This window comes from Macrobrachium rosenbergii, chromosome 35, assembly GCF_040412425.1.
Source record: "Macrobrachium rosenbergii isolate ZJJX-2024 chromosome 35, ASM4041242v1, whole genome shotgun sequence".
In the NCBI taxonomy this organism is placed as follows: Eukaryota; Metazoa; Arthropoda; class Malacostraca; order Decapoda; family Palaemonidae; genus Macrobrachium; species Macrobrachium rosenbergii.
In genome coordinates this window covers 4,949,080-4,975,097 of record NC_089775.1, presented here as the reverse complement: position 1 = coordinate 4,975,097, position 26,018 = coordinate 4,949,080, and the positions used below count along the sequence as shown (strand labels likewise).

General features: G+C 37.2%; 1 protein-coding gene across 1 annotated transcript in view; it reads left to right on the top strand.

Annotated features, from left to right (window-relative positions):
* LOC136856258 (nucleolin-like) overlaps positions 1-26,018 on the top strand; it is a 49,389-nt gene that overhangs the window by 18,098 nt on the left and 5,273 nt on the right. The window contains exon 2 of the mRNA XM_067133951.1: positions 10,083-10,276. Within this exon, the coding sequence (XP_066990052.1) occupies positions 10,083-10,276 (194 nt within the window). The remainder of the gene's footprint in view (positions 1-10,082; positions 10,277-26,018) is intronic.

The following is a 26,018-nucleotide window of genomic DNA, read 5'->3' as shown; positions in this document are numbered from 1 at the left end:
GTTACATAAATGGGAAGATTCAGATTCTCGTGAAAAGGTGCCTTCGGAAATTAATATTACTTATTTTTAAAGATTTTGCTTTCCTTTGTAGACTTCTTTATGTACAGAGCTTGTAAGGTTAGAAATAGATCATATATATGACTGAGTATTATTATTATTATTATTATTATTATTATTATTATTATTAACCCCATTATTATTATTAACAATTATTATTATTCAGAATATGAACCAATGACTTGAAACAAGCTTCCAAAGAATATTGATTAAATTGTTAAGCTTATTAAAGAATTATTATTATTATTATTATTATTATTATTCAGAATATGAACCCCATTCATATGGAACAAGCCCAAAATAGGGGCCACTGACTCGAAATTGAAGCTTCCAAAGAATATTAAGGTGTTCATTCGTAAGAAATAACAGAAGGTAATAGGAATTACAGAAAGGGGAGTAATTCAATTCAATAACAGGACTTAAGAAGAGTGAAAGAAATCATTTCTTATTTACCTTTCTTATTTATCCACACTTCTCTCCTAATTCTGGAATTTTTCTTCACTAATTCTGGAATTCCTTCTGTTCTGTCTACCAAAATTATAAGTCCTCTAGAAATAATCCTGTTTATTTTCAAAGCTCACTTATCCAATATATCTACCTTTAAGTAGCGAGAAATTAAATTCTAATTCTAAAATGAGTTAAAATGGGTATCTGAGATTTTTGGAAAATCCAGCTAAGGTTCAAATCTAAATTCAAAATATTTTATTTACTGATATTCTGAATACCTGTTGTAGACGTTCTGGTACATTCCACTTATAACTACTATATGTTTCTGCTTTCTAAATTTCTCGCCCCTTTTTAGTTTTCTGTAGAAGAAAACTATTATAGAGATGGCTGATATTTGTCTGTCCGTCCACAATTTTTGTGTCCACCCTCTGATCTTGAAAACTGCTGAGGCTAGAGGGCTGCAAATTGGTATGTTGATCATCCACCCTCATATCATCAAGCATACCAAATTGCAGCCCTTTAGCCTCAGTAGTTTTCAATCTTTTAAGGTTAAAGTTAGCCGTAATCGTGCATCTGGCAACGATATAGGCCAGGCCACCACCGGCGCATGGTGAAAGTTTCATGGGCCGCGGTTCATACAGCATTATACCGAGGCCACCTAAAGATAGAGCTATTTTCGGTGGCCTTGATTATGCGCCGTACAGAAAACTGGATTGCGCCGAAGAAATTTAACTAGTATTTTCTTTGTGTGAAAGTGGACTTAAAGTGTCAATTGGTAACATTGAAGAGAAACTACAAAAACTACTGAATGGGGCATTTTTTTTAGAAATATTTCTTATGGTTGTTTATTTTAGTTCAGCATTCAAATACGTTCCAAGATATGTATCTTTAAAGATAAGTATCTATTTTTTCCCTGTATCTTAAGTCGTCTTATATATAAATATCTAGTTAGATATTATGAAATATCTATCCCAGTAATAGCATCAAGTGGATAATATTTATAATTTAAACGATTCTAGTACATCATATTTTTCGTCACTTGATTTTCAAACGTCCTCAATTATTTTTTTGTCATTGTGAATTATTCATCCATAATCATTTGGATTACATTAATCCCCCGCCCAGGCATTCCATCTTTCAAACGTTGCGTTTACAGAGGCAGGAACCACCACCCCCCCCGCCCTCCCCCCATTCCAATAACACTGACCACTTCACCCTGACATTTGAGCCTCTTAATTAACAGATAATTACCTGGCAATTATAAGTGAATGTTGATGAAACATTAGCGGCCCAATTAACTGCGGCAGTCTTGGTAAACAATATGTCGCTTGCGACGAAGCGCAATACTCATTTGACACCTTACTCTAACCCACCCACCCCTCTCCCACCTCCCACAACACCCCCTGGGGCAGTCGAGTCCTCTCCCTCCCCCTGGGACACGACAGGTCACATCCCAGAGCTGGTTCTGTCCCAACGCCAGGTGTCCTGTGATGCATAACGAGTCCATTACGCCTGTTTGTTTAAGGGAGGCTTTAATTACCTGGGAAATATCACGGAGCAGATTTAAGGGTGAAGGGTGGGTCAACTCGTGGGGGGGACGTTTGGGATATTGAGGGACTCGGTCGACGCTGCGGGATTGTCACAGCACTTTTCGGGATGTAGTTGTGGCGTTGCTGTGCAAGTTGTTATGTTATTGGGGTTGGTGGAGTACAGTTTGTTACTTTGGAGAGGTGGTGATGGTAACTGTATTTCTCAGGGTTGTAAAGATGATGATGATTATTATTATTATTATTCTAGTTTTGACTGTTGTATTAGTTATTATTATTATTATTCTAGTTTTGATGCTGTTGTACTGGTTATTATTATTATTATTATTATTATTATTATTATTATTATTATTATTATTATTATTAGAAGGAAGCAGGCTCTCTCTTAAACATGTCCTGTTAAAAAAGGTGGCTGCATTATTAGTGTTAATTGTATATTGGATTTTCTCAATTTTCTTTATAACTCTTTACTCTTTGGTGTTAATACTGGTCAACAACTTGCCAACGTTCATACTTCGATAAAGAGAAATATATTATCAGCTTTTATGCATCAGTTTCGTTCTCTGCGTAGAAAAGAATTTTTAGGAAAATTGAGAATATTCGGTATAAAGTATTAACTCTTGATTTAGCAATCTTTTTTGAACCGGATATTATTATTATTATTATTATTATTATTATTATTATTATTATTATTATTATTATTATTATTATTATTATTATTATTATTATTATTATTATTACGTTTCCCAAAGCCTCTATCAGCGATAAAATATCCCCAGTGGATTTGAATACGCAGTTCAATTCTTTTTTAACAAAACCTAAAAAGAGATAAATAAACACGACTAACTTCAAGCTATAATAAACATGGCGTGGTATCAACAAATAAATGCATTCAACGGCGATAAACATTCATCCAGCAAAACGAAAGTTTAATTGTGAATCTTTGATAATTAAGCGGATACATATTCCAGCAACGGATAGTAGCCGGAATGAGCCGCAGATATTAAATACCGAGCCACCATTATCGACAGCGAACCGAGTTTTTGCATGGCGATCAATAGATACGCAGTTAGGACGCAGCTAATTGCCCTGTTTGCCATTCCATTAGCGTAAATAACCTTAAATAACCTTTCGTGGCGTTTGTATGACTAATAATCAGGTTTTATCAGGCGTATATTTTACGGTGGGGTGCTGTGGGAATATAATATCTCTTGCGTCAAGTTGTTGATGAGGTTTGGGGGCGTCTGAAATTATTGATATTATTTCTAAAAGTTGCCTGCATAATTTTCTATAGTAGTGGTTCTTAACTAGGGGTGGTCGCCCCCTGGGGGGTTGCGAAGCTGGTTCCTAAGGGGTGCTGGAATGCCTGTGAGTAATTAAAGCAAAATGTATTTTTACATACGCACGTTATTTTTTCCTGTAAAAAATAAAAATAAAATAATAATAATATTATTATTATTATTATTATTATTATTATTATTATTATTATTATTATTATTATTATTATTATTATTATTATTACTGCTACATCAATGCTCTGAGCTACAAATAAACCTACACCTAATTTCCTAATGAAATGGCAACTTTGCAACAATCTCGAGTTTTGTTATTAAAACACATCATATCAACTTTATATTTTAGCTTTTTCATTATTTCACCAATTCATGGGGTGCGAGAACTGACAGCTGATTTGAGAGGGGGTGCATGCATTGAGAAATGTTAAGAACCATTGTTCTGTAGGGATGATATATTATTATGCGTCTTGTCTGTTGAAACGTTCCTGTACTGTAATGCTCATTAGCCGTGGTCCACAGTCCCAGGGCTTAATGAAATTGAATTATAAGCGATGGTAGGTACTCAGTGTTGACATTAAGTTGTCGCTGGGTTTAGGGCCTTGTCAGTTTAGCTTTCTGTAAAAGAAAACTATTGTGCCGGCGTTGTCTGTCCGTCGGCACTTTATTCTGTCCGCACTTTTCTCCATCCGCACTTTTTATGTCCGCCCTCAGATCTTGAAAACTGCTGAGGCTAGAGGGCTGCAAATTGGTATGTTGATCATCCACCCTCCAGTCATCAAACATACCAAATTGCAGCCCTCTAGCCTCCTCAGTAGTTTTTATTTTATTTAAGGTTAAAGTTAGCCATAATCGTGCCTCTGGCAACGATATAGTCCAGGCCACCACCGGGCCGTGGTTAAAGTTTCATGGGCCGCGGTTCATACAGCGTTATACCGACACCACCGAAAGATAGATCTATTTTCGGTGGCCTTGATTATACGCTGTACAGGAAACTCGATTGTGCTGAAGAAACTTCAACGTATTTTTTACTTTTTTTGGGGTGTGGGTCTAATTGGCTTTGTCTCTTTGAGAAATCATCATAGATTTTATATAAAGATATTCTGCTTATCTTATGTTGATATGTTAGTATAATTATGTCATTTATTTTATATATATTTTTTTTTAATTTGTGCTTCAAGAGACCTGATTCGTATCTTTCTTACGTGTGAGAATTAACAGTATACCTAAATATCTATCAGTATCCTTTATTTTCATAACCACTTTTTTTTATTTTAAAGTCTTGCAAAAGAAAGGAAATTTAATACTTTTAATTTCTTTTCTCTCTCTCTCTCTCTCTCTCTCTCTCTCTCTCTCTCTCTCTCTCTCTCTCTCTCTCTCTCTCTCTGACTTGTTTGCCTCAGCTCCGAAAGTATTGGAAAATAGTTCAGGTTGCGTGTTGTTTTCTGAGAGAGAGAGAGAGAGAGAGAGAGAGAGAGAGAGAGAGAGAGAGAGAGAGTGACAAAAATGGAGAAAAAATCTCATGTTTTGTCCTGTGTAAACTCTGTTATAACTGGAGAAAAAAAGTAGAGTAAGGAAAAAGAACTTTCTTTTATACTTACAAAGGCATCAGAGAGAGAGAGAGAGAGAGAGAGGAAATTTTTTCCAGTGTTGGTTTGATAAAATTCTTTTTTTTATTATTTTTGTAGACTCGATCTCGTTCATTAATAATCACTAAGGAAAAAAGTTTTACAAGATTTATGAATTTTTGATCTGAAAACGAATGTGTGTCAGAGAGAGAGAGAGAGAGAGAGAGAGAGAGAGAGAGAGAGAGAGAGAGAGAGAGAGTATAACTGGCAAGGCATGAGAGTAAACAATTTTCTTTTTATTCATCCTTTCAGTTTTAATTTAGGAGAATAATGATAACTAAATTATCATTATTGAGAAAATATCTCCTGTTGAAGTGTTCTATATTTTGTGAGGTTTTATTTTAATGTGATTAATCTTCTTAAAATGTCTTTGGTTCTTCCTTTCTGTCATCACTTAAACTCCAGTTTCCCTTATCCTTCTATCTCTCAAGTCTCTGAATTATACAACATCTTTATGAGCCTGTTATCTTCCTTTCTCTCCTCATGACCAAACCACTTCAAAGCATTCTGATCCATCTTTACATCTTTGATAACCTTTACGTCACTTTGTTATGTTTCAGTATTTCTTAACCTTCCATCTTTCATATGCCACAAACTCAACCTTTTAATTTATTCCATTCGCTTGTGACGATGCCACTTCACTTCCATAAAGGGAGATGTGGCTCAGCTTGATTCGTGCGTCCCAACGATTACTTCTGTCAGTCTTTCTCATCTTTGTAAAATAAAATTTTTGCAGTTTCTAATACCTTTACTGACTCTCTTATCCATTTACAACTTTCTCCTCTTGTGAAAACTTTCAAATACTTTCAGATACTTTCATCAGTGTATTTAGCTTCTCTTCTCTGTTATCAATTAATATTTCAATATCTGCGGATGTATGTCATTCCACGATCCATCTTTAATCAATTTTCTTATCAAAGTTTGTTTGACACTTTTTACTCTGGTAAAATAATGTTAAATAGCTATTTAAAAACATCTTTAAAACCAACTTTTACATCAAAGCCAACTTGCACAACCATCCTTGTCAATCAGCACCTCTTGGCTTTAATTAACCAAAGCTATGACCAAAACAAAGGTGAACCTACTTGACAGAAATACACATTTAACCAGTTACCCTCTTGTACTGGATCAGTTTATCTCTTGTGAACTGTCGACAGCAGTTGAAGAGATGAGGAAATGAACCTGAAAAACAGTCTTTAATCTCCCAAAGAGCGTCCTCGTTAATTGCAACGTCTTGCCTTAGCCCTCGCGTGGCTGACATCAAAATTTGTCCAACCATCACACAATTACCTCGCAAGGAAGAATCTCCAAAGCATCGTTTACCTCGGCTCTTATCTACCTCCATCTGTCGAGAGACTTGACGCATGCGCTGTAGGCTCCTTCTTCCTTCTCTCTCTCTCTGCTGTGGGCCGGCAGCAGCTGGACTGAGGTGTCAGTTGGTAGGATAACCACCATGGAGGGAGGACGGGACGCTCTGTTGATAAAAGAAGTTTTGGGAGCCTCCTTCCTCCTTAAAGAAGTGTGGCTCATATGGGGTTTGGAAGGCAATCATTTGGATAGGATAGCCTGTAGAGTTGTGGCCCCTCTTGGGGGCATATATAGGCGTGTGAGATTATATATATATATATATATATATATATATATATATATATATATATATATATATATATATATATATATATATACACACACACACACATACACAAACAAACTTTAAGGATAGACAAGACATTGGTCACTGTCCCATTCAGACTTCCATATTGAATCATCAATTGACCATACTGACAGAGAAAAATCATTATTCTCTCATTTTCGTTTGAAATCAATATCCACACTTCACTTATGTATAGGAGTGTTGGCTCAACAGGTCCTTGATACATTTCTGACTTGGCTTCATCATATGTATATGTATATGTATATATATATATATATATATATATATATATATATATATATATATATATATATATATATATGGTTGTGTTTGTATTAAATCCCTACTGGGATTTTTTATGTAATATAACAATCTCTCTAGTATCCTGCTTTGACAAAATTAAGTGGGTCTGTTTTCAAGTATATGAATCAGTTTGCTAAATGCCTAAGGTTAATCTGTCATCACTACATTGTTACTATTAATATCCACCAGGAAGGCTTTTTTTAGACTTTAAGTAAAAGACTTTTGTCATTGTGCTGCTAGTGAACATAAGCTTTCAGCTTTTTCCTTTTAACTTGCTGTTCATGAACTTAAAACATCCTTAGAACGTTTGGTAAATTCTATTAGTTTAGTTATGTAGTTTTTACCAGTTATGTGGTTTTCACTTTGTACTTTTAATTTCAGGTAAGTGAAGGAGTGCCTAGTAATTACTTTTAATCATCTTGGTCCCAGATATATCCAGCACATACCGGCAAGAAATTGAAGGGTAAAGTAAGTTTCAATTGTGTAAGCTTGTAGTACTAGCCTTCAAGTTACCTGTAGCATTTGTAATACTAATTATAGGAACCTTATCTTTAATATCAAAATGCAGGTGGTTAAATTTAACAATTTAGTTACTAATTATCATTTGTGTTAAAGGTCTCTTTCAAATACTCTTAAATAATTGGTTAATTTCAGGTCCTTTTAGTTTTAAGATGTCTAGACCTAAGCGTTACGCGCTTGATAACTTCTAGTATGTGACTGTTGGCGAGAGGTTCTTCCCCATTGTTGGGGAATGGGGAGAGGAATCTTCATAACGTGAGCAAGAGTGTTGGAGAGGGAGGGAGGGGGAAGCTGTGTTGGGGGGGTGGGGAGGGGGGAAAGAGAAGGGGGCGAGCTTGTGGTGTAGAGGATTTTGTTAGCGGTGAACTTTCCACCAACCAGAGGTGGCGGTGTTCCTTGTTGCTTTGTATCTTGGGTAAAATTCTCTTCGTGCTACTTGGAGCGTGAATGTTGAATGTTTTTTCTTGCCGGAACACTTGTGACAAGTTTTAACCTTTGGTTAGGACAAGGACCGTAGTGAGTTTACCCAGCTGCCCACAGGGTATTTTCTCTGAATGCAAAGCTGCCCATTAGCTTAGTGCACAGTTAGTATAGCTTTAACTATGCGGATGTTAGGATATGGACATTTTGGCTAAATCAGAGTATTGATTGTGAGGTCCACTTAAAGTTGGTAACCACAAACTGTGTGATAGGCAGTAGTTGGTCTTTTAAGGTTAATTTACCTATTTACCTTCAGAGGCAGAAGTCGAGGGAAGAAATTAAGCAACAGCTGAATATATTAGTCTTTAATATAGTGGATAGTTTTTGGGGATTAGGTCTAGGGTGCATTAGAGGGTTTTCGTTTTCTGAAAAACTATTGTGCCGGCTTTCTGTCTGTCCGCCCTCAGATCTTAAAAAACTGAGGCTAGAGGGCTGCAAATCGGTATGTTGATCATCCACCCTCCAGTCATCAAACTTTCCAATTTGCAGCCCTCTAACCTCAGTAGTTTTTATTTCATTTAAGGTTAAACGTAGCCATAATCGTGCTTCTGGCGACGATATAGGCCACGCCACCACCGGGCCATAGTTTCATGGGCCGCAGTTCATACAGAATTATACCGAGACCCCCGAAAGATAGATCCATTCTCGGTAGCCTTGATTATGCGCTGTACAGAAAACTCGATTGCGCCGTGAAACTTCGGTCCATTTTTTACTTATTTACGTGGTGACCCTTGATATTTTTGCCTTAGACTTGACGTTAAAAAGTCATCTGCTAAGAAATCAGTATTTTTGGCTAAGGGTATAAAATTATGTCTTTTTGGCTAAGGGTATAAAATTCTGTCTTTTTGGCTAAGGGTATAAAATTCTGTCTTTTTGGCTAAGGGTATAAAATTCTGTCTTTTTGGCTAAGGGTATAAAATTTTGTCATTAAAATTCTGTCTTTTTGGCTAAGGGTATAAAATTCTGTCTTTTTGGCTAAGGGTATAAAATTCTGTCTTTTGCTCAGGGTATAAAATTCTGTCTTTTTGGCTAAGGGTATAAAATTGTCTTTTTGGGCAAGGGTATAAAATTCTGTCTTTTTGGCTAAGGGTATAAAATTCTGTCTTTTTGGCTAAGGGTATAAAATTGTCTTTTTGGGCAAGGGTATAAAATTCTGTCTTTTTGGCTAAGGGTATAAAATTCTGTCTTTCTGGCTAAGGGTATAAAATTCTGTCTTTTTGGGTAAGGGTATAAAATTCTGTCTTTTTGGGTAAAGGTATAAAATTCTGTCTTTTTTGGCTAAGGTTATAAAATTCTGTCTTTTTGGCTAAGGGTATAAAATTCTGTCTTTTTGGCTAAGGGTATAAAATTCTGTCTTTTTGGCTAAGGGTATAAAATTCTGTCTTTTTGGCTAAGGGTATAAAACTGTCATTTTAGCTAAGGGTATAAAATTCTGTCTTTTTGGCTAAGGGTATAAAATACTGTCATTTTGGCTAAGGGTATAAAATTCTGTCTTTTTGGCTAAGGGTATAAAATTGTCTTTTTGGCTAAGGGTATAAAATTCTGTCTTTTTGGCTAAGGGTATAAAATTAAGGTCTGCCTCAACGAATTGCCAAGTAGTGTGAAAAACCTAAAACATTTAACCCTTTTTTAGGATCTTAAGGGCAATTTGTTCCTACGCAAATAAAAACCACAAGTTGTATTTCAACAAATCTTAAACATTCTCAGTTGATCCTTGATCCACTTTATCTGCCGAGAGAGAGAGCAACCAGGTTCACTGAACAGCAGAAGCACCAATATGCTGTAAATGTTTTGCTTCGCTGTCCAACTTCTCTAAAGTTCCAGAGGTCCTTTATTCCTCCCACCGTTGGACTGTGGGACAGCCTCCCTACTTTCGAATGAACACCATAATATTCTATTCTTTAGAAGCTTGAATTTCAACTGAATGGTCCCTGTGGTAGGCTTGTTCCATAAGAATAGGGTACATCTGAATATAATAATAAGACGACCGGGTTTTATGTTAGGGAAAATACAAATTACTTAAAAATTTGTTTTTCTGATCGTAGGTGATGGGTGTTGAAATCCTATCACTTGTGTTGAAGATAATCGCTGTAGTTGAAATAAAGTTTAACTTATGATTTAGCTGATAAACCTTAATTTTTCCTCAAATTTTCAGTGCTCGAACCGTTCTTGGAGAGAATAATCGTCAAGGTGTGATTGCACTTTGGTTTCCAATCTTAGAAATTGGAGGTTGGGGCGTGGTTGGAACGAAACTGGAACTTGGTTGGAATCTGAGAAGCTGGAACTGTAAGCTTCATGTTAATTTAGTTATGACAGTTGTCACTGTAGTTAAAACATTCCATTTAAATGGTATTTGAGTCAATTGTAACATCAAACTTATTACTTTACAAGAATGTTACATATTGTCCTATAGGTTATGGGAACTTCTCCAGAGATGAAGGATTTAAAGCAAATTGGTTTCCTCTTGCGTTGAATTGTTTGTATAGGTAAATTGTCAATCAGTGTTGAGTTACTGTGATTATACGATGCTTTTATAATGAGATATTTGAGTTGCTCATTCTCTGCATGGCACCAGGTGGGTGGTGTCAGTAAAACCTTGCCTTACACTGTAAAATAAGACTTGTCAGTATAATTGTACATCGCTTCCTTAGAAGGAACCCTCAGTAGAATCATCCCTTGTTGGATGAAGAAACCTCAATGTAAGATTTCAGACTTATGACAAATCTAAATGTTGGTGCTAGCCACGAAGTTCACTGCTTGATAGAATTTTTATGATGGTAAACGTCTGAATGGTAAAATGCAGCAGAGTATACCAGAAATATATTCTCTGGACAATTTACATTGTGACCTAAAGGTGACTTAATGAGCAAAAATACTGCTATTTCAAAGTTGACTGGGATTAATAATGGCTGATGGGTCGTTTGCTAATTCATGGACCTTATTGCCAGTTGATCGTATTTGAAGTTAACTGCAGGTTGATGGATTTTGAAGGTGGCTTACAGTAAAGGGAATTTATGCCAGTTAACTTGAAGGTTGCCAGTTAAGGTAATTTAAAGTAGATTAGCAGTTCATATTTGATAGTTGAAGAGACTTGAAGTTGATTGGCAGTTTATTAATAGTTGGATTGAAGTTGACACCAGCTGATGAAGTTGGAATCTTAAGTGAGGGGTTTAGAATATGAAAAACTAACTTTGTTGCTCAGTCAAAAAAGTTTCAAAGGATTGTTGAAGCTAACTGGTGGTGATTAGTCTTGACAATTTCTTAACAGGACACAATCCTACGGTTCTCTTGTTTCCGCTTCGATTGTTCGGGGGGTACGGAGTTTCAATAAGGTTTATCCAATTAGTCATAAGTGGACAAATTGTCCAGGTATGGTGCCAAGAGATCTGGAGTTAAACAAAAACTGATGTGGATTCTTGAAGTTTCAAAGGCTGGTTCACGGTGCAAGGAAATCTGTAACTATAGATGTTCAGGACCATGTAATGCGGATGTGATGGATTTTGATATTGGTAAATTTTTATGAAAAGGTTGCGTTTATTAATGTAACCCCACCCCCCCTTCATTCTCAGCTCTTGTGGGCTATCTTGGTTTCGTATGGAAACAAGACCACCCAGTGTCTGCAAAGCCTAACTAAAAACCGTAGTATAACCACACATTTCAGTATTTTACTAGGCCAAATAGTTCTGTGCTAACATGGCATAACCCCCAAATATGTTTGTCGATGGAATTGGATGGTTAGGTTACTTAAGTCACAGTGAAGTAATTTATCTTTAAAATACTTTCACCCAAAGAAGAACCGCATTTGGAGAATTTTAGGTAAGACATAGGAAAACTAGCATACCTAAAGCGTTCAAAGTATCGGTAATATAGTGTTGGGACGGCGGTTAAAACCCATCTCTAAAGACGTTAAGTACCGTCCCAAGGTTTAGAATGAAGTAGCTTAATTTAAAGGCCTGTCAACACTAGCATAATGTTTAGCAAAATGTCCATTGTTAGATAAGTCCCTAAACATTTATGTTCTTCAAAAGTAAACATTCTACTATTAGACTTGCCGTCATCCAGCCCGGGGTATACTCTAAACATTAGCCCTAATATAAGTATGATGGATGAAGGTACCTTCAAATAAAGATTTCTGGAGGGGCATCACTCATGGTTGGGACTCAGATACCCAACACTCTCTTACATTACTGTCAGTTTTAACGGGGACTTACCAACCCGACCCTCTCTTATATCACCGCCATTTTTCCCAGGACAGATACACGAGTTGCAACGGAAAGAACATTAAATTGCAAGGCGGTAACATCTTCGCCCATTAGGGCCAAAGTAATGGGTTTGTTTTTGGCAGAAATATTGAAAACTCCATTTAGCGTAAACATATTTCAGCGCCGGGGCTTTTTTCGCTAATTTATGTCCACGCCAATATTGAAATTGCCTGGTAGGTAGATATATATATAAATATATGTTCGCTACATCTAAGCATCGCTTTTGGGGTAAAAAAAAATGTGTAAATGTGAATTGTTGCTTTCGTTTATTGAAAAGTGGTAAAATAACAATATTATACAGAACTTAACAGACATAACTGCTTGTTAAGACTCTGGGAAAGCAGAGGATTACCATTTGAGGAGAATTCCGGGTCAGTGTTACAAGGTAGAAGAATATTTACTCTAAAAGTTACCGAATTTGTGAAAACTTTATTTATATAAACTTTGTTTATATAAATATAGCTCAATATATAAGCGACACTCAGAGGCCGTTGGAAAGTAGAGAGGTGCCATGTCTAAATGACAATGATTGCAGTCACTTATCTGCGTCCATTCTCTCTCTCTCTCTCTCTCTCTCTCTCTCTCTCTCTCTCTCTCTCTCTCTGGTTGGTCCTCGTTGTTGCCCGTATTGTTGTACAGTCAACTCTCCTTTTATATCGCTTGTGGAAGGTTAGAAAACTTATTCAGTGCTCTGTAAGTCACACATCTCGCCAGTTCGCTTTGGCCTCTTGCCAATTAGCTGTCCAACTCCTCTGACGGGGGATGCTGTGGTATCCTAGACACGCAATTAGGCAGACAAGTTAAGGTTTTTTATGATAATCTACAGTCACAAAGATCAAGTTTATCACCGATTCATCTTGAGTCCTGGGCTGAAGAATGGTTGAAGGTTACGCCTTCTGTAACCCTCTACGAAAAGTTGATATATATAAAAAAAGGGTTTAATTTATTAGCCAGCTATAATGTTCACGTGTTTTGAAAGGTTTCCTCTGCTGCGTAACAGATTTTTTTATTATTTTTATTTTTATTTATTTTTTTTTTTTTTTGGGGGCTGGCGGGGGGAGAAACGAATTGTCAGGAAATCTATCATTCAAGGTCCGCTTTTCGCCTTTCCTTTTTGGAAAGCTTTCTTCGTCGTCCTGAAATACAACTTGTGTGTGTGCTTTCTCTCTCTCTCTCTCTCTCTCTCTCTCTCTCTCTCTCTCTCTCTCTCTCTTCTGGTTTTCTTTGGCTTTGAACAACTGAAGCTTGACGTCACACAGACAAGGTTCCAGTTCGCTGTTTGTGTTCCTACTTTCTCTGACTGCTTTCTCTCCCTACTTTCTCTTCCTACTTTCCCTCCCTACTTTTTCTCCTGCTTTCCTTCACAGCTTCCCTTCCCTATATTCCTCACTAGTTTATCTTCCTACTTTCCCTCCCTACTTTCTCTCCTACTTTCTCTTCCAACTTTCCCTCCCTACTTTCTCTGTCTACTTTGCCTCCTCTTTACTTTCCTTCCCTACTTTCACCCAAAGAGAGCAAAAGCAATGAATTATTATTATTATTATTATTATTATTATTATTATTATTATTTTTATTATTATTTCTTTATAAATCATCATTATCATCATATTCTCTCAGAGAAGTTTCAGTTATTCATTACATCAGAATTTCCTGTATTTTCCCCAACTTTATCAACATTACCTCTCTCTCTCTCTCTCTCTCTCTCTCTCTCTCTCTCTCTCTCTCTCTCTCTCTCTCTCTCTCTCTCCTGTCACCCCACTCGTTTCTCATTTCATGATAGTTACAAAGAGAGAGAGAGAGAGAGAGATTGAGAGAGAGAGAGAGAGAGAGAGAGAGAGAGAGAGAGATTGCTTTAGGATGGACGAATGGGGAGGAATGGAGAAGTACGAGAGAAGTAAGGGGAAGAGAGGAATCTAAAAAGAGAAGGAGGAAGAACTGAGGAAAGTAGGAAGTGAGGAAAGAAGAGAGAGATAGTAGAAGGATGAAAAACAAGGAGGTTTAGAGATGTAACTGATCCTTTTAGTGATTAAAAACAAGAAAAAGGAAAGTCAATGAATTAATTTTAGATTTTCAGTACTTTCTAAACTACAGAAGAAGATGTTTTTCTTTCTTTTTATTACGAAGACCAATCTCTTTCTTTTTTCTCTCTCATTTGTTATTTATTCAATAATTTAAATTTATTCAGATTGATAAGTGCGTGTATGCAAAATGGAAATTTGATTACGTGTGAAGGGAATGTTAAGTAAAGGAAAATGTATCGAAGATAATGAATAATTTAGGAAATTTTACATATATAATATGTCTCGGGTCAGTCATGAGTCAGTTGTCAAACTTGAGTCAGTCATAAGTCAGTCTTGGGTCAATCATGAGTCAGTCTTTGGCCAGTCATGAGTCAGTCTTGAGCAAGTCATGAGCCAGTCTTGAGCAAGTCATGAGTCAGTCTTGAGCCAGTCATGAATCAATCATGCGTCAGTCTTGAACCAGTCATGAGTCAGTAGTGAGTCAGTCTTGGGTCAATCATGAGTCATTTGTCAAACTTGAGTCAGTCTTGAGTCAGTCATAAGTCAGTCTTTGGTCAATCATGAGTCAGTCTTGAGCCAGTCCTGAGTCAATCATGTGTCAGTCTTGGGCCAGTCCTGAGTCAATCATGAATCAATCGTGAACCAGTCCTGAGTCAATCACGAGTCAGCCATGAGCCAGTTCCGAGCCGTTGCAAACCTGCAGCCCGCCCTCAGCCTTTCCCAGCCTGTCTTGAGCCTTTCCTGCAGCCCGTCACTCAGGACAGCCTGAAACCGCCACTGACTGTCGCTGCTCTTTGTCCGGGAGAGAGAGAGAGAGAGAGAGAGAGAGAGAGAGAGAGAGAGAGAGAGAGAGGCACAGCAGGCACTGTTATCATTCGAAGGTCTTTCTCACAGTGGCTTTCCGCGATGGGATTCAAGATGCAGTATTGACGCTTCTCTCACTGCTTCTTCTTCCTCTTCCTCTTCCTCTTCTTTTTCTTCTTCTTCTTCTTCTTCTTCTTCTTCTTCTTCTTCTTCTTCTTCTTATTTGTTTCTTTATAGTTTTTGTACATTTCGATAGATGGTAAAAGGGGTCGTTTTATTTTTGTAGGTTTGTTTGTTTCAGAATATTTTGCTTAAGAATATTTTGTTTATTACAATTTTAATGAAATAAAAATTTTATATATATATGTGTGTTTATATATATATATATATATATATATATATATATATATATATATATATATATATATATTTATATATAAATATTTATTATATATAAACCTATATTTATTTATTTATATACTCTTTTCCACCCTTGGCTTTACCCACCATAGTCAGCCAACTACCATGTATATAATTCCCTTCTTAGGTCAACAGAGGCCCAATGGATACCTGTCCAACCTCGCCAGGGACTCGAACCCGGGCTGCCTCGCTCATTAAAGTGAGATTTTTACATATCATTAATTAATTTCAAAGGCATTTCAATACCTTAGCTTACATTCCAAATTGTTTAATAACTTTTCCTTCTCCTAAATCATGAGTTCCTCTCTCTCTCTCTCTCTCTCTCTCTCTCTCTCTCTCTCTCTCTCTCTCTCTCTCTCTCTCTCTCTCTCTCATTTATCCTCCCCTTCCTCTTATTCAATTTCTCCGTTACAAGTCGACCTGATTCCCCTACGTTGTTGCTCTTTTGTTTCCAAAATGGCTTTTGAGTCGAGCTGCTCCAGCCTGTCCCTAAACCTTCATTTCTTCTAATCAGATATTTCCCTCTCTCTCTCTCTCTCTCTCTCTCTCTCTCTCTCTCTCTCTCTCTCTCTCTCTCTCTCTCTCTGTTTGCAGGTTCCCAGAACTATTCCTGATTTTTATTTTCTCGTTTGAAATCTTTTTGCATCTTTGTGCATTTCTTTTGTACCTTGATGCATTCTCATTGCATCATGATACATCACCTACTCTTAGCTACCAACATTCTCAGACACCAGTCTTGATAACTTGACGAGCTGACCTACCCCACTGTGCTTCCACTTCCCCCCCCCCTCCACCCAAGAGGGATTTGGACAAGCTAACTGGAGAGGGCCCCCCTCAGATCTTCTCGTAGGCCCCCAGAAACGGCTCGAGTGTTTGAGGAGCTGCTCAGCTGGGCCTCGAGAGGAGGACGACACAACATATATATAGAGATCGGGTTTCTCTTCCTTCTTTGAACCTTGAGGAGCTTTTGGTGGTCTAAAGAGGTACTTTTATTTTGTTTTGCGTTTTCGGCTTGAAAATTCAGCCGCAGGAAGATGGGTTTGATGAAGGTCTTACGATACAGAGATAGAATTGGATTGTGATTATTCATTTCAGTCTTTCATTCCTAATGCGTTTGCTTTGGTCAAATTTGGAATTGTTAAAAAGCTTATTAAATTCTCGTGTCTGCAAACATCATAGCACCATGACATTGCCGAGTATACTAAAAAATAGATATTCCATATGGTTTTTAGTTTTCTGAAAGGAAAACTATTGTGCCGGCTTTGTCTGTCCGTCCGCAATTTTTCTGTTCGCCCTCAGATCTTCAAAACTACTAAGGCTAGAGGGCTGCAAATTGGTATGTTGATCATCCACCCTCCAGTCATCAAACATAACAAATTGCAGCCCTCTAGCCTCAGTAGTTTTGATTTTATTTAAGGTTAAAGTTAACCATAATCGTGAACCAGGCAACGATATAGGCCAGGCCACCACCGAGCCGCGGTTAAAGCTTCATGGGCCGCGGCTCATACAGCATTATACCGAGACCACCGAAAGATAGATTTCGGTGGCCTTGATTATACGCTGTACAGAAAACTCGAATGCGCCGAAGAAACTTCGACGCATTTTTTTACTCTTTTTGTCAAGATCTTAAAAGATACTTGAAAATCTTGGGCACAATTTGTCCAAATAAATACAAAATTCAGTTACGTTATTGACAGCAAAACTTCAGTGACAATTTTCCCAAACTTCGTGATAATCCAATCAAATTCTATCAGAGTGTTCCCATCAGAATTCATAAAAATAATATTGACAACATTCATCTCAATATTACCAGCAAATCCTGTATGAAATCTCAATTTATAATCCCACCCAAATCTGCCACACTAAACCCTCTGGGATTCTGTACCAAAATCCCATTAATGTAAGACACGAATACCCGTCTTAACTCTTTGCAACACGCTGCAATTCCTCGGTGAAAAAAAAATCCCACACTACACCCACCGTAATCATCCGAGATACCCGCCCGAAAATCCGGCTTAAAACCCCCGCCAAAACCTGTAGCAGCATAACGGCCGTTGTGCAGAAGCACTTTCTGCTCGAGAAAGGGAACAATGACACTCCTGCAATTATGGCCCGGGAGATTTGGTGGCCGCTTCTTGGCGAACGGGGCTCTCATACTTCAGCGTCTTGCGGAGGGAAGAGACCAGGAGGAGGAGGAGGAAGATGGTACTTGAGGAAGGAGGGAGAACAGTAGAGAGAGAGAGATAGTAGAATAACTAGGAAGAGATAGCTGGGGAGGTTAAACTCAAGCTGGGGAAATGAAGTACAAAAAATTATTATTATTATTATTATTATTATTATTATTATTATTATTATTATTATTATTGAGAAGATCAACCCATATTCAAATGGAACAAGCCCACCAAAGGGGCCACTGTTACAGAAAGCAATCACTGGCCCTGAATTTGGGGACGGTACATAACGTCTCGAGGGGTGGGACGTAACGTCTCGACCCTGTCTTTTGTTACCTGTCCTTTTATTGATGGTACGGGTATCCTGGTAGTTCAATAAAACAATAATTACCTGTTTAAATCTTGTATATTTCTTCCCAAAATAAACACGATGTTGATTGATATTGTTTCATCTACTTTGAGCGAGTGAATGCTCTGGCATAAGGCCAGCTTCATCATCAGTGTCATAATTCAGAGATGGGTAGATATCAAAGTATTTATTTTATCCGAAAATGATTGATGGGTCAGCCATCTCAAATGAGGTCATTGGAAAATAAGGTATTGTCTTTCCTCCAAAATTATTAAGAGATATGCTAAGTTAAGCATCACTCAGAGAAACCTCTGGAAGTGACCTCTGAATTGACCTCTGAACCTGCTCACCTGTCCTCAGCCTCTGTGAGGCATTGGGGACCTCTGACGGCTGAAGTATGACTAGTTAAGTATTACAAAGAGAATCCTTTGAGAGTGACCTCTGATTGTGAACTTGATTTGACCTCTCAGTGTGACCTTTAAACCTGACCTCTGAATGAGCTGACCGTGTTAGGAGTTTGTCCAGTCTGAAAGTTGACTTCTCATCAATACCAGTTTAAATCATAACAAGTGACCTTTCTGAATTTTTCTGACAGCGTCTCTGTGTGACCTGTGGACCTGACCCAGATGCAAACATGGCTTGACCTCTGAATCTGTGCCTCTGGTATGTTTGATGATTGAAATTGACCAATGAATTAAGCCTTTGAAGATCAGAGGGCTGACAGAAAAAGTGCGGACTCTGAATTAGCCATTGTCCTCTGAATCTTTGCAGAAAATTAATATAAAATGACATACTCATATATGACATACTCTGTGAAATGGCCCATGAATTGACTTCTCAATGTGACCTCTGAACCTGATGCAAGGAGAAAACAACAAAAACAATAAAATGAGCTTAATATTTTAATTTATTTATTATATTTACAAGTTTCTGGCAAAAGATAAAACCATTAATACAAAAAAAGCCAAAAAGTTAAACAAAATCCAGTTAAAATAAACAAAAAAAAAGTAGCATCAAAAATAAACAGTTTAAAGAAAAAAATACCAAAAATTCTCCATCGGGTCAAAGACAGCCCTTCTGCACAACAGGACAAGACCCCACAAACCAGAATACCCTGGAGACGTCAGCAGCCTCACGCTGTCATCAAAGATGAATCCTGTATCAAACTCTCAGCACACTCCACCTCTACGGCCCGGCCGTGTTGTCCTCGACCAACGTCGACTAAAAACTGCCTGCTGCTGCTGCCACAGCCGCCTTCGCTGCCCAACCAGACTCTGACCGACTGGCGAAAGAAAAACGGCAGCTCACCGACGAGAACATCAAAACAAAAAAACTTGGGTAAGGAGGCAGCAATAACTCCGCAAAACCATCACTTAACGTTAAATAAAATAAAATGCCGTAACAACCCCGAGGAGCCGCCTGTCACTATTGTAACGGGCTGCAATTTGGGCTATGACTTTGATGTTTGGAGGGTGAGCTTAATCAATTTATTTATAATATTTACAAGTGAGTCCTCTGGATAAAACCATTAATACAAAAAGCAGTTTTAGAAAACCTGAACAACAGGGCAGAAAAAATACCAAACAGTCCTCCAAAAAGACAGCCCTCAGCTGCACAACAGGGACAAGACAAAACCAGAATACCCTGATGGAGCGTCATCTCCTATGTCATCAAATGATGAGCTTTTGGTCAGAAAATGGTCAACTACCTAAACGTGACATACCATATATTACACAAAAACATACATAAAAACACTGTGCATATATAACCAGACCCGACTATCATATACATCAAAACAAAAAAACTATATATATAATATATATAACCAGCATTCCGCATAACCATCATAACGTATATATATATATATATATACAGTAAATCCCCAATTCTGTCGCAAGCGCTCCGGACCAATCACTGACCTAATTAGGATCAGAACTGACAGTCAAAATGGCTTCTACTGCTTTGCCCAAATGAGGTGCCATTTCATAAATGACAGATGTAGAGAACAATTCTCTCTCTATGATTGGGAGTCCAGGTTGCAGGTGTATAGCAGGTAGTGTTTGAATGTTATTTTGTTTTGAATGTTATTTTGTTTGAATGTTCTGTTTGTTCGTATGTGCGATTGTGTTTGTGTGAGGGGTGTGGGATGGGTGTTTTACTTCTTCCTGAAAGTAAAAGTTGTTGTTATTATTATTATTATTATTATTATTATTATTATTATTACTGAATATACATTTCCAATGGCAGCACTATTATTATTATTATTATTATTATTATTATTATTATTATTATTATTATTATTATTTATAGTTTCCAGTGGACTCATTATTATTATTATATTATTATCATTATTATTATTATTATTATTATTATTTATTTATTTATTTTTTATTATACTGTCTCACTGGACGCCCCATAAGAATATTAACTATCTCAGCACACCTTTAAAATAAGCATATCTCTCTATTTAAAATTGTAAATAAAAAATAAAACCTTAGAATTACATCAACAATAAACAAATATTAATGATATACGTAATTACACAGAAAAGTGCTGTATTTATTCATTAATTACACATCCTTTTAAAACAGTTATATGTCATTACAGAAATCTTACAGTCATGGAATATACCATCCAAATCACATTGATTGTAATGTGAGTGGAATGAGGATTCTGGAATGGGAATAAGGAGCGAATGGGAATCTAGGAATCACTGGGCAGGGATGTAGGAGGATTACAGATCTCTTTTAACACATTTCAGGTTGATATTAGATTGGAATGAGGATTTTGGAATGGGAATAAGGAGTGATCTGGAATCTAGGAATCAGTGGACAGGGATGTAGGAAAGTTGCAGAATCTCTTTTAACACATTTCAGGTTGATATTAGAATGGAATGATGATTTTGGAATGGGAATAAGGAGTGTATTAGCTTGGAATGATTTTGGAATGTGAATAAGGAGTGAACGGGAATCTAGGAATCATTGGGCAGGAATGTAGGAGATTTACAGAATCTCTTCCAATACATTTCAGGTAGATATTAGCTTGGAATGAGGATTTAGGAATGGGAATAAGGAGCGAATGGGAATCTAGGAATCACTGGGCAGGAATGTATGAGGTTAGATATTATATTGGCAAATTAGGACAAAATACTTTGGAATTTCAATTTCTGTATTATCTGTAATCAAATATTTCCCTTTGAAGTGGTCATGGATTTCCAAACTGTAGTTTTTGTGTATCACTGAATTCTGTAGTTTTCAAAATATGGCGTTTGAGGTGAATTGATAAATTATTTTGAGGTGACTGATCTACGAGTATGATTTTATTTAGTAAGAATATATATATATATATATATATATATATATATATATATATATATATATATATATATACATATATAAATTCCTTTAACACCTACCTCCTGAAACGTATTAAACAGTGCCAATCTCATTCACCAGACAAGACCAACTGCCCCCTAAAATTTCAGAACCCACCTTGCCCCTAAGACCTTTCTCCCCTAAAAAGACCAAAGTCTTAGCAAACTCCTAAGAGAAATTTTGGGGTGAAGCTTCCTCCAGCCCCGGGACACCCACCCCTCTTTAAAGTCCGCTGTCAGTGACCTACATAAGCCAGGGCTTGTTTCCCATAACGGACAGATCGTCTTTGAAATATAAAGTGAGGTCGATTTTAGGGAGCAATCCTTGGGACCTTATAAATGGAGGTGCGTCATAGAATGGAAGGTATTTTGGTGTTGGGTACGATTTGATTTATCTTTTTTTTTTTGGTGTGTACCTGGCTGGCCCGTCTAAGATGGAGGCATGAAAGGAATTTTGCAAATGCCTCTTACTTGTGATATTATTATTATTATTATTATTATTATTATTATTATTATTATTATTATTATTATTATTCATACTACTTCTGATGTCATATGACATTACACAGTAGGTGGCTTACCTTTGCTTACTTTCCCCAACGATTTCATTTGTGTATATATATATATATATATATATATATATATATATATATATATATATATATATATATATATATATATATATATATATATAACAAGAGAAAAGAAATCCCCATTCCTTAGCTTTCTGGTTTTAAGGCAACAAAGAAGAAATAGAAGACAAGTATTTTTTTTTCCGAGAGTGGGCGGGACTTTTTGGGGGAGGGCGGATCGAGGGGCGGAGTTTAGGACTCATATCTTTTCCCCCCCCTCCCTCCTCCCCTAACTCTCCCCCTTTTTATAAAAGGAGAGAAGGCAGGGAAAAGATTCAGTCGAATATGTGATCGTATTTTAGCCATTGTTCAACACCTGTGCTTCCGCGTTTGAAGACAAATGTGTATGAAGCATTCAGTGTTGAACTTTTTCATTCGTGAATTCACTGAATAATTGTGGACTTTCCCAAAGGCTGGTGAATTTAAATAGGGGGGAATTTAATGGTTAATTCATTCGTATCTCGAATGAAAGTTTCCACTGTCTTTAAATTTTATAGATATCTGGAGATTTACTCAGTCAAGTAATAGGTTTCCCTTGGAGCTGACATCATGAAAATAATATTTTCTATTTTGCTTTCTGTTGAGGTAATAGAAGTGAATAGAAAGGTCTGTAGGGGCTTGTCAGGAAGCTTTAGGTAGGAAGAAAAGGTTGAGGAAGCTTGAGGAGTGAGGAGGGGAAGAGAAGAGGAGAAAAAAATAAATATAAAATAATCAATTTCTGAAAAGGGATTTGAGCAGTCAGGAGCAGTAAAAATAATAAATATACATCGCCCCAAGGAAGCTGTTGTATCAGGAACTATTGATAGGCGAGAGAGAGAGAGAGAGAGAGAGAGAGCTCCAAAGTTGCCCGAATCTCTCTAAATCCATTTTCCAGAAACATCTAAACCTCTGATGGATGACCTCTCTCACACCATCAAGAATATTTCCTGTCTCTTTTCCCCTTCCTCAGAGGGAGAAACCTCCCCCTACCCACCACCCACCCACCCACTCCATTTTTTCCACCCATCCCTCACCGGACGTATAGAGTTTCCTCAGAGGTTAGGAAAAAGATCTAGAAGGTATTCTGAGGGAAGACTCCCGTGGTTAAGAATTAGAAAGTGAGGAAGTCCGTGTTGCTTTGCTTTCTCTTTTGGTTTGGTTTGTTCAAGCTTTCTCTGGAGAAAGTATGTCAGGAGGGACTGATTATTATTATTATTATTAATAGCTTTCTCTGGAGAAAGTATGGCAGGAGGGACTGATTATTATTATTATTATTAATAGCTGATTCTTATTAATAGGAGAAAGTATGTCAGGAGGACTGATTATTATTATTATTAGAAAGTATGTCAGCTGATTATTATTATTAGAAAGCTATGTTTGGAGAAAGTAGGACTGATTATTATTATTATTAATAGCTTTCTCTGGAGAAAGTATGTCAGGAGGGACTGATTATTATTATTATTATTATTAGCTTTCTCTGGAGAAAGTGTGTCATTGCTCGTGAAAACTACGAGATTCACATGACAAAATCTCTGGATATTGTGATATACTTCTGTCAAAAACCTCATCAATATTTTAATTCATATTTTTGCTCCACAGAGCCACAACAAACCTCCGTCAAGACAGGGCATTATGCCCCCTCTAAAGGACATTCCTTATCACTAGAAGTTACATTCCTATCTCTCCCAAAATGATAAAATCGATTTGTTTATATTGTAGGTTGATGAAACACAAATTTCCTTCCCCCCATCCAACAGACTGAATTTCTCTCTCTCTCTCTCTCTCTCTCTCTCTCTCTCTCTCTCTCTCTCTCTCTCTCTCTCTCTCTCTCTCAACTTGACGAATGCAAACAAAGATAAAATCTCCTTATTTAAATTTGAGGTTGATGAAAACACAGGTTCTTTTCCCTCGAACAAAAAGAAACCCCATTTTTTACCCTCTCTCTCTCTCTCTCTCTCTCTCTCTCTCTCTCTCTCTCTCTCTCTCTCTCTCTCTCTCTCTCTCTCGTCGGCAATTTCCAAGGAAAACGAAAGGCGTCTTTGGAAGTTGTAAAGCTGGATTGTAGGAGCGAGGAGGAGGGAGGAGGAAGAGGAGGAGGAGGAGGAGGAGAGGAAGACTGAGAAAGTTTAATGGCGGATCAACGCCGCTGGATCCATGAGGATTCCAAATAAGAACGCTGAGAGAATGCCACTGTCAAGAGGCGTGTTCGGAGAGAGAGAGAGAGAGAAGAGAGAGAGAGAGTGTTACCTGGAACTCTCGAAAGTTCAGTCTTTGGAATATTTATAAATCGGTTTCATGTGATCGCATAAAGCCATTCAGGAAATGGGTGTAAATATATATATATATATATATATATATATATATATATATATATATATATATATATATATATATATATATAGAGAGATATATAGAGAGTAGAGAGATAGAGAGATATATATAGAGAGAGAGAGAGAGATTTTAGACATCCCCTTGAACGGACAAAGTTAAAAAAAAAAATCAGGCTTTAGGGCAAGAAAGATATTCACATTGAACTATGTTAAAAGAACTGAATTAGTTTGAAAAGTGGGAATTGAATTTCAAAAAAGCCATTAAAAATAAATCTTTCATTTATATTTATCATAAAAGAAGTTGAAGTACTTTCTGTACGTGAAGTTTCCTCTGGACGAGTTATGCCCAACTTCCCGACCCACCAGTGTCCCAGTTGGTAGCACTTCATTCGAATTACCCCTTCGGCGTGAATATGACGGAAGTTATCAACACATGAGCAAGTTCATCACAAAAATAAATTTCTGACTCGCTTCGGGATCGAACCCAGGTGGGTATTATTCTAAGTACATGAACAAAATTATTCAGTGATTGTTTAGGCGTCTTACCTAAGGTGAAATTGCTACGCAACTGATTGAAATCTATAAAAAAACATCCCTTGGAATAGAGTTATTAAACAATCAGCTCTCGTTTTATAAATCTTAATCTCCATTTTAATTCATAATCTTGTATTGGAGTAAATTTTTATTTTATTCAGTTATTTGTACATTTTTATATCTATAGTACATTACATACTGTAGTGTACATATGTACATACACCTACCGTTACACCTTTCATGCCTTTTACTCTCAATTTTCTTTTCAGCCCTGAATGACCTCATAGGTACCAGCGTTTGGTATATCAGGCCCAAATTCTATATTCCATTCCATTCCACTTCGTTTTTTTACAACGATTCCCATTCCCATTCCAGAATCTGGAACCGAGGAACATTGTCTCAGTTCTATATTCCATTCCATTCCGCTTCGTATTTTTACGAATCCCATTCCCCATTCCAGAATCTGGAACCGAGGAACATTGTCTCAGTTCTATATTCCATTCCATTCCACTTCGTATTTTTACAGCGATTCCCATTCCCCATTCCAGAATCTGGAACCGAAGAAAATTGTCTCAGTTCATTTCCATTCCATTCCATCCCATTTTTATTTTTCCCCATTCCAGAATCTGGAACGTTGTCTTTCTATTTCCATTCCATTCCCATTCAGAATCTGGAACAGAGGAACATTGTCGCAGTTCTATATTCCATTCCATTCCACTTCGTATTTTTACAACGTTTCCATTCCCATTCTTCTGGAACTTCTTCTTCTTCTCCTTCTTCTTCTTCTTCTTCTTCTTAGTAATTAGACACAAAAAAGATCTCCTCTTACTTCATGACGCGTCCGGGGAAACTTTCTGTTGATTGGGCTCGTTCCCAGCGCCACTCGGCGCAAAATCCCGCGAGTGGATGAGTTCTCAACGAGGATGCAGATTCCCCTGCGTGATCAGATGGCGACGAGTGGTCGTAAATCCTGAGAGGAGGATAAGGATTTTCAATGAAAATTGTTGATCTTGAAGTATAATCGTACATATTTGCATTTTTTTTAACAAGGAACTGATCCGATTGAGATGCGTCTGGTTACCTGACAACTGACGGTACCGTTTGGTGATGATTGCGTCAAGAAATTACTGCTATGAAATAAGAAAACAAGTTAAAAATGCGTCCAAGTGTCTTCGGCGCAATCGAGTTTTGTATACAGCCGCTACAGCGTATAATC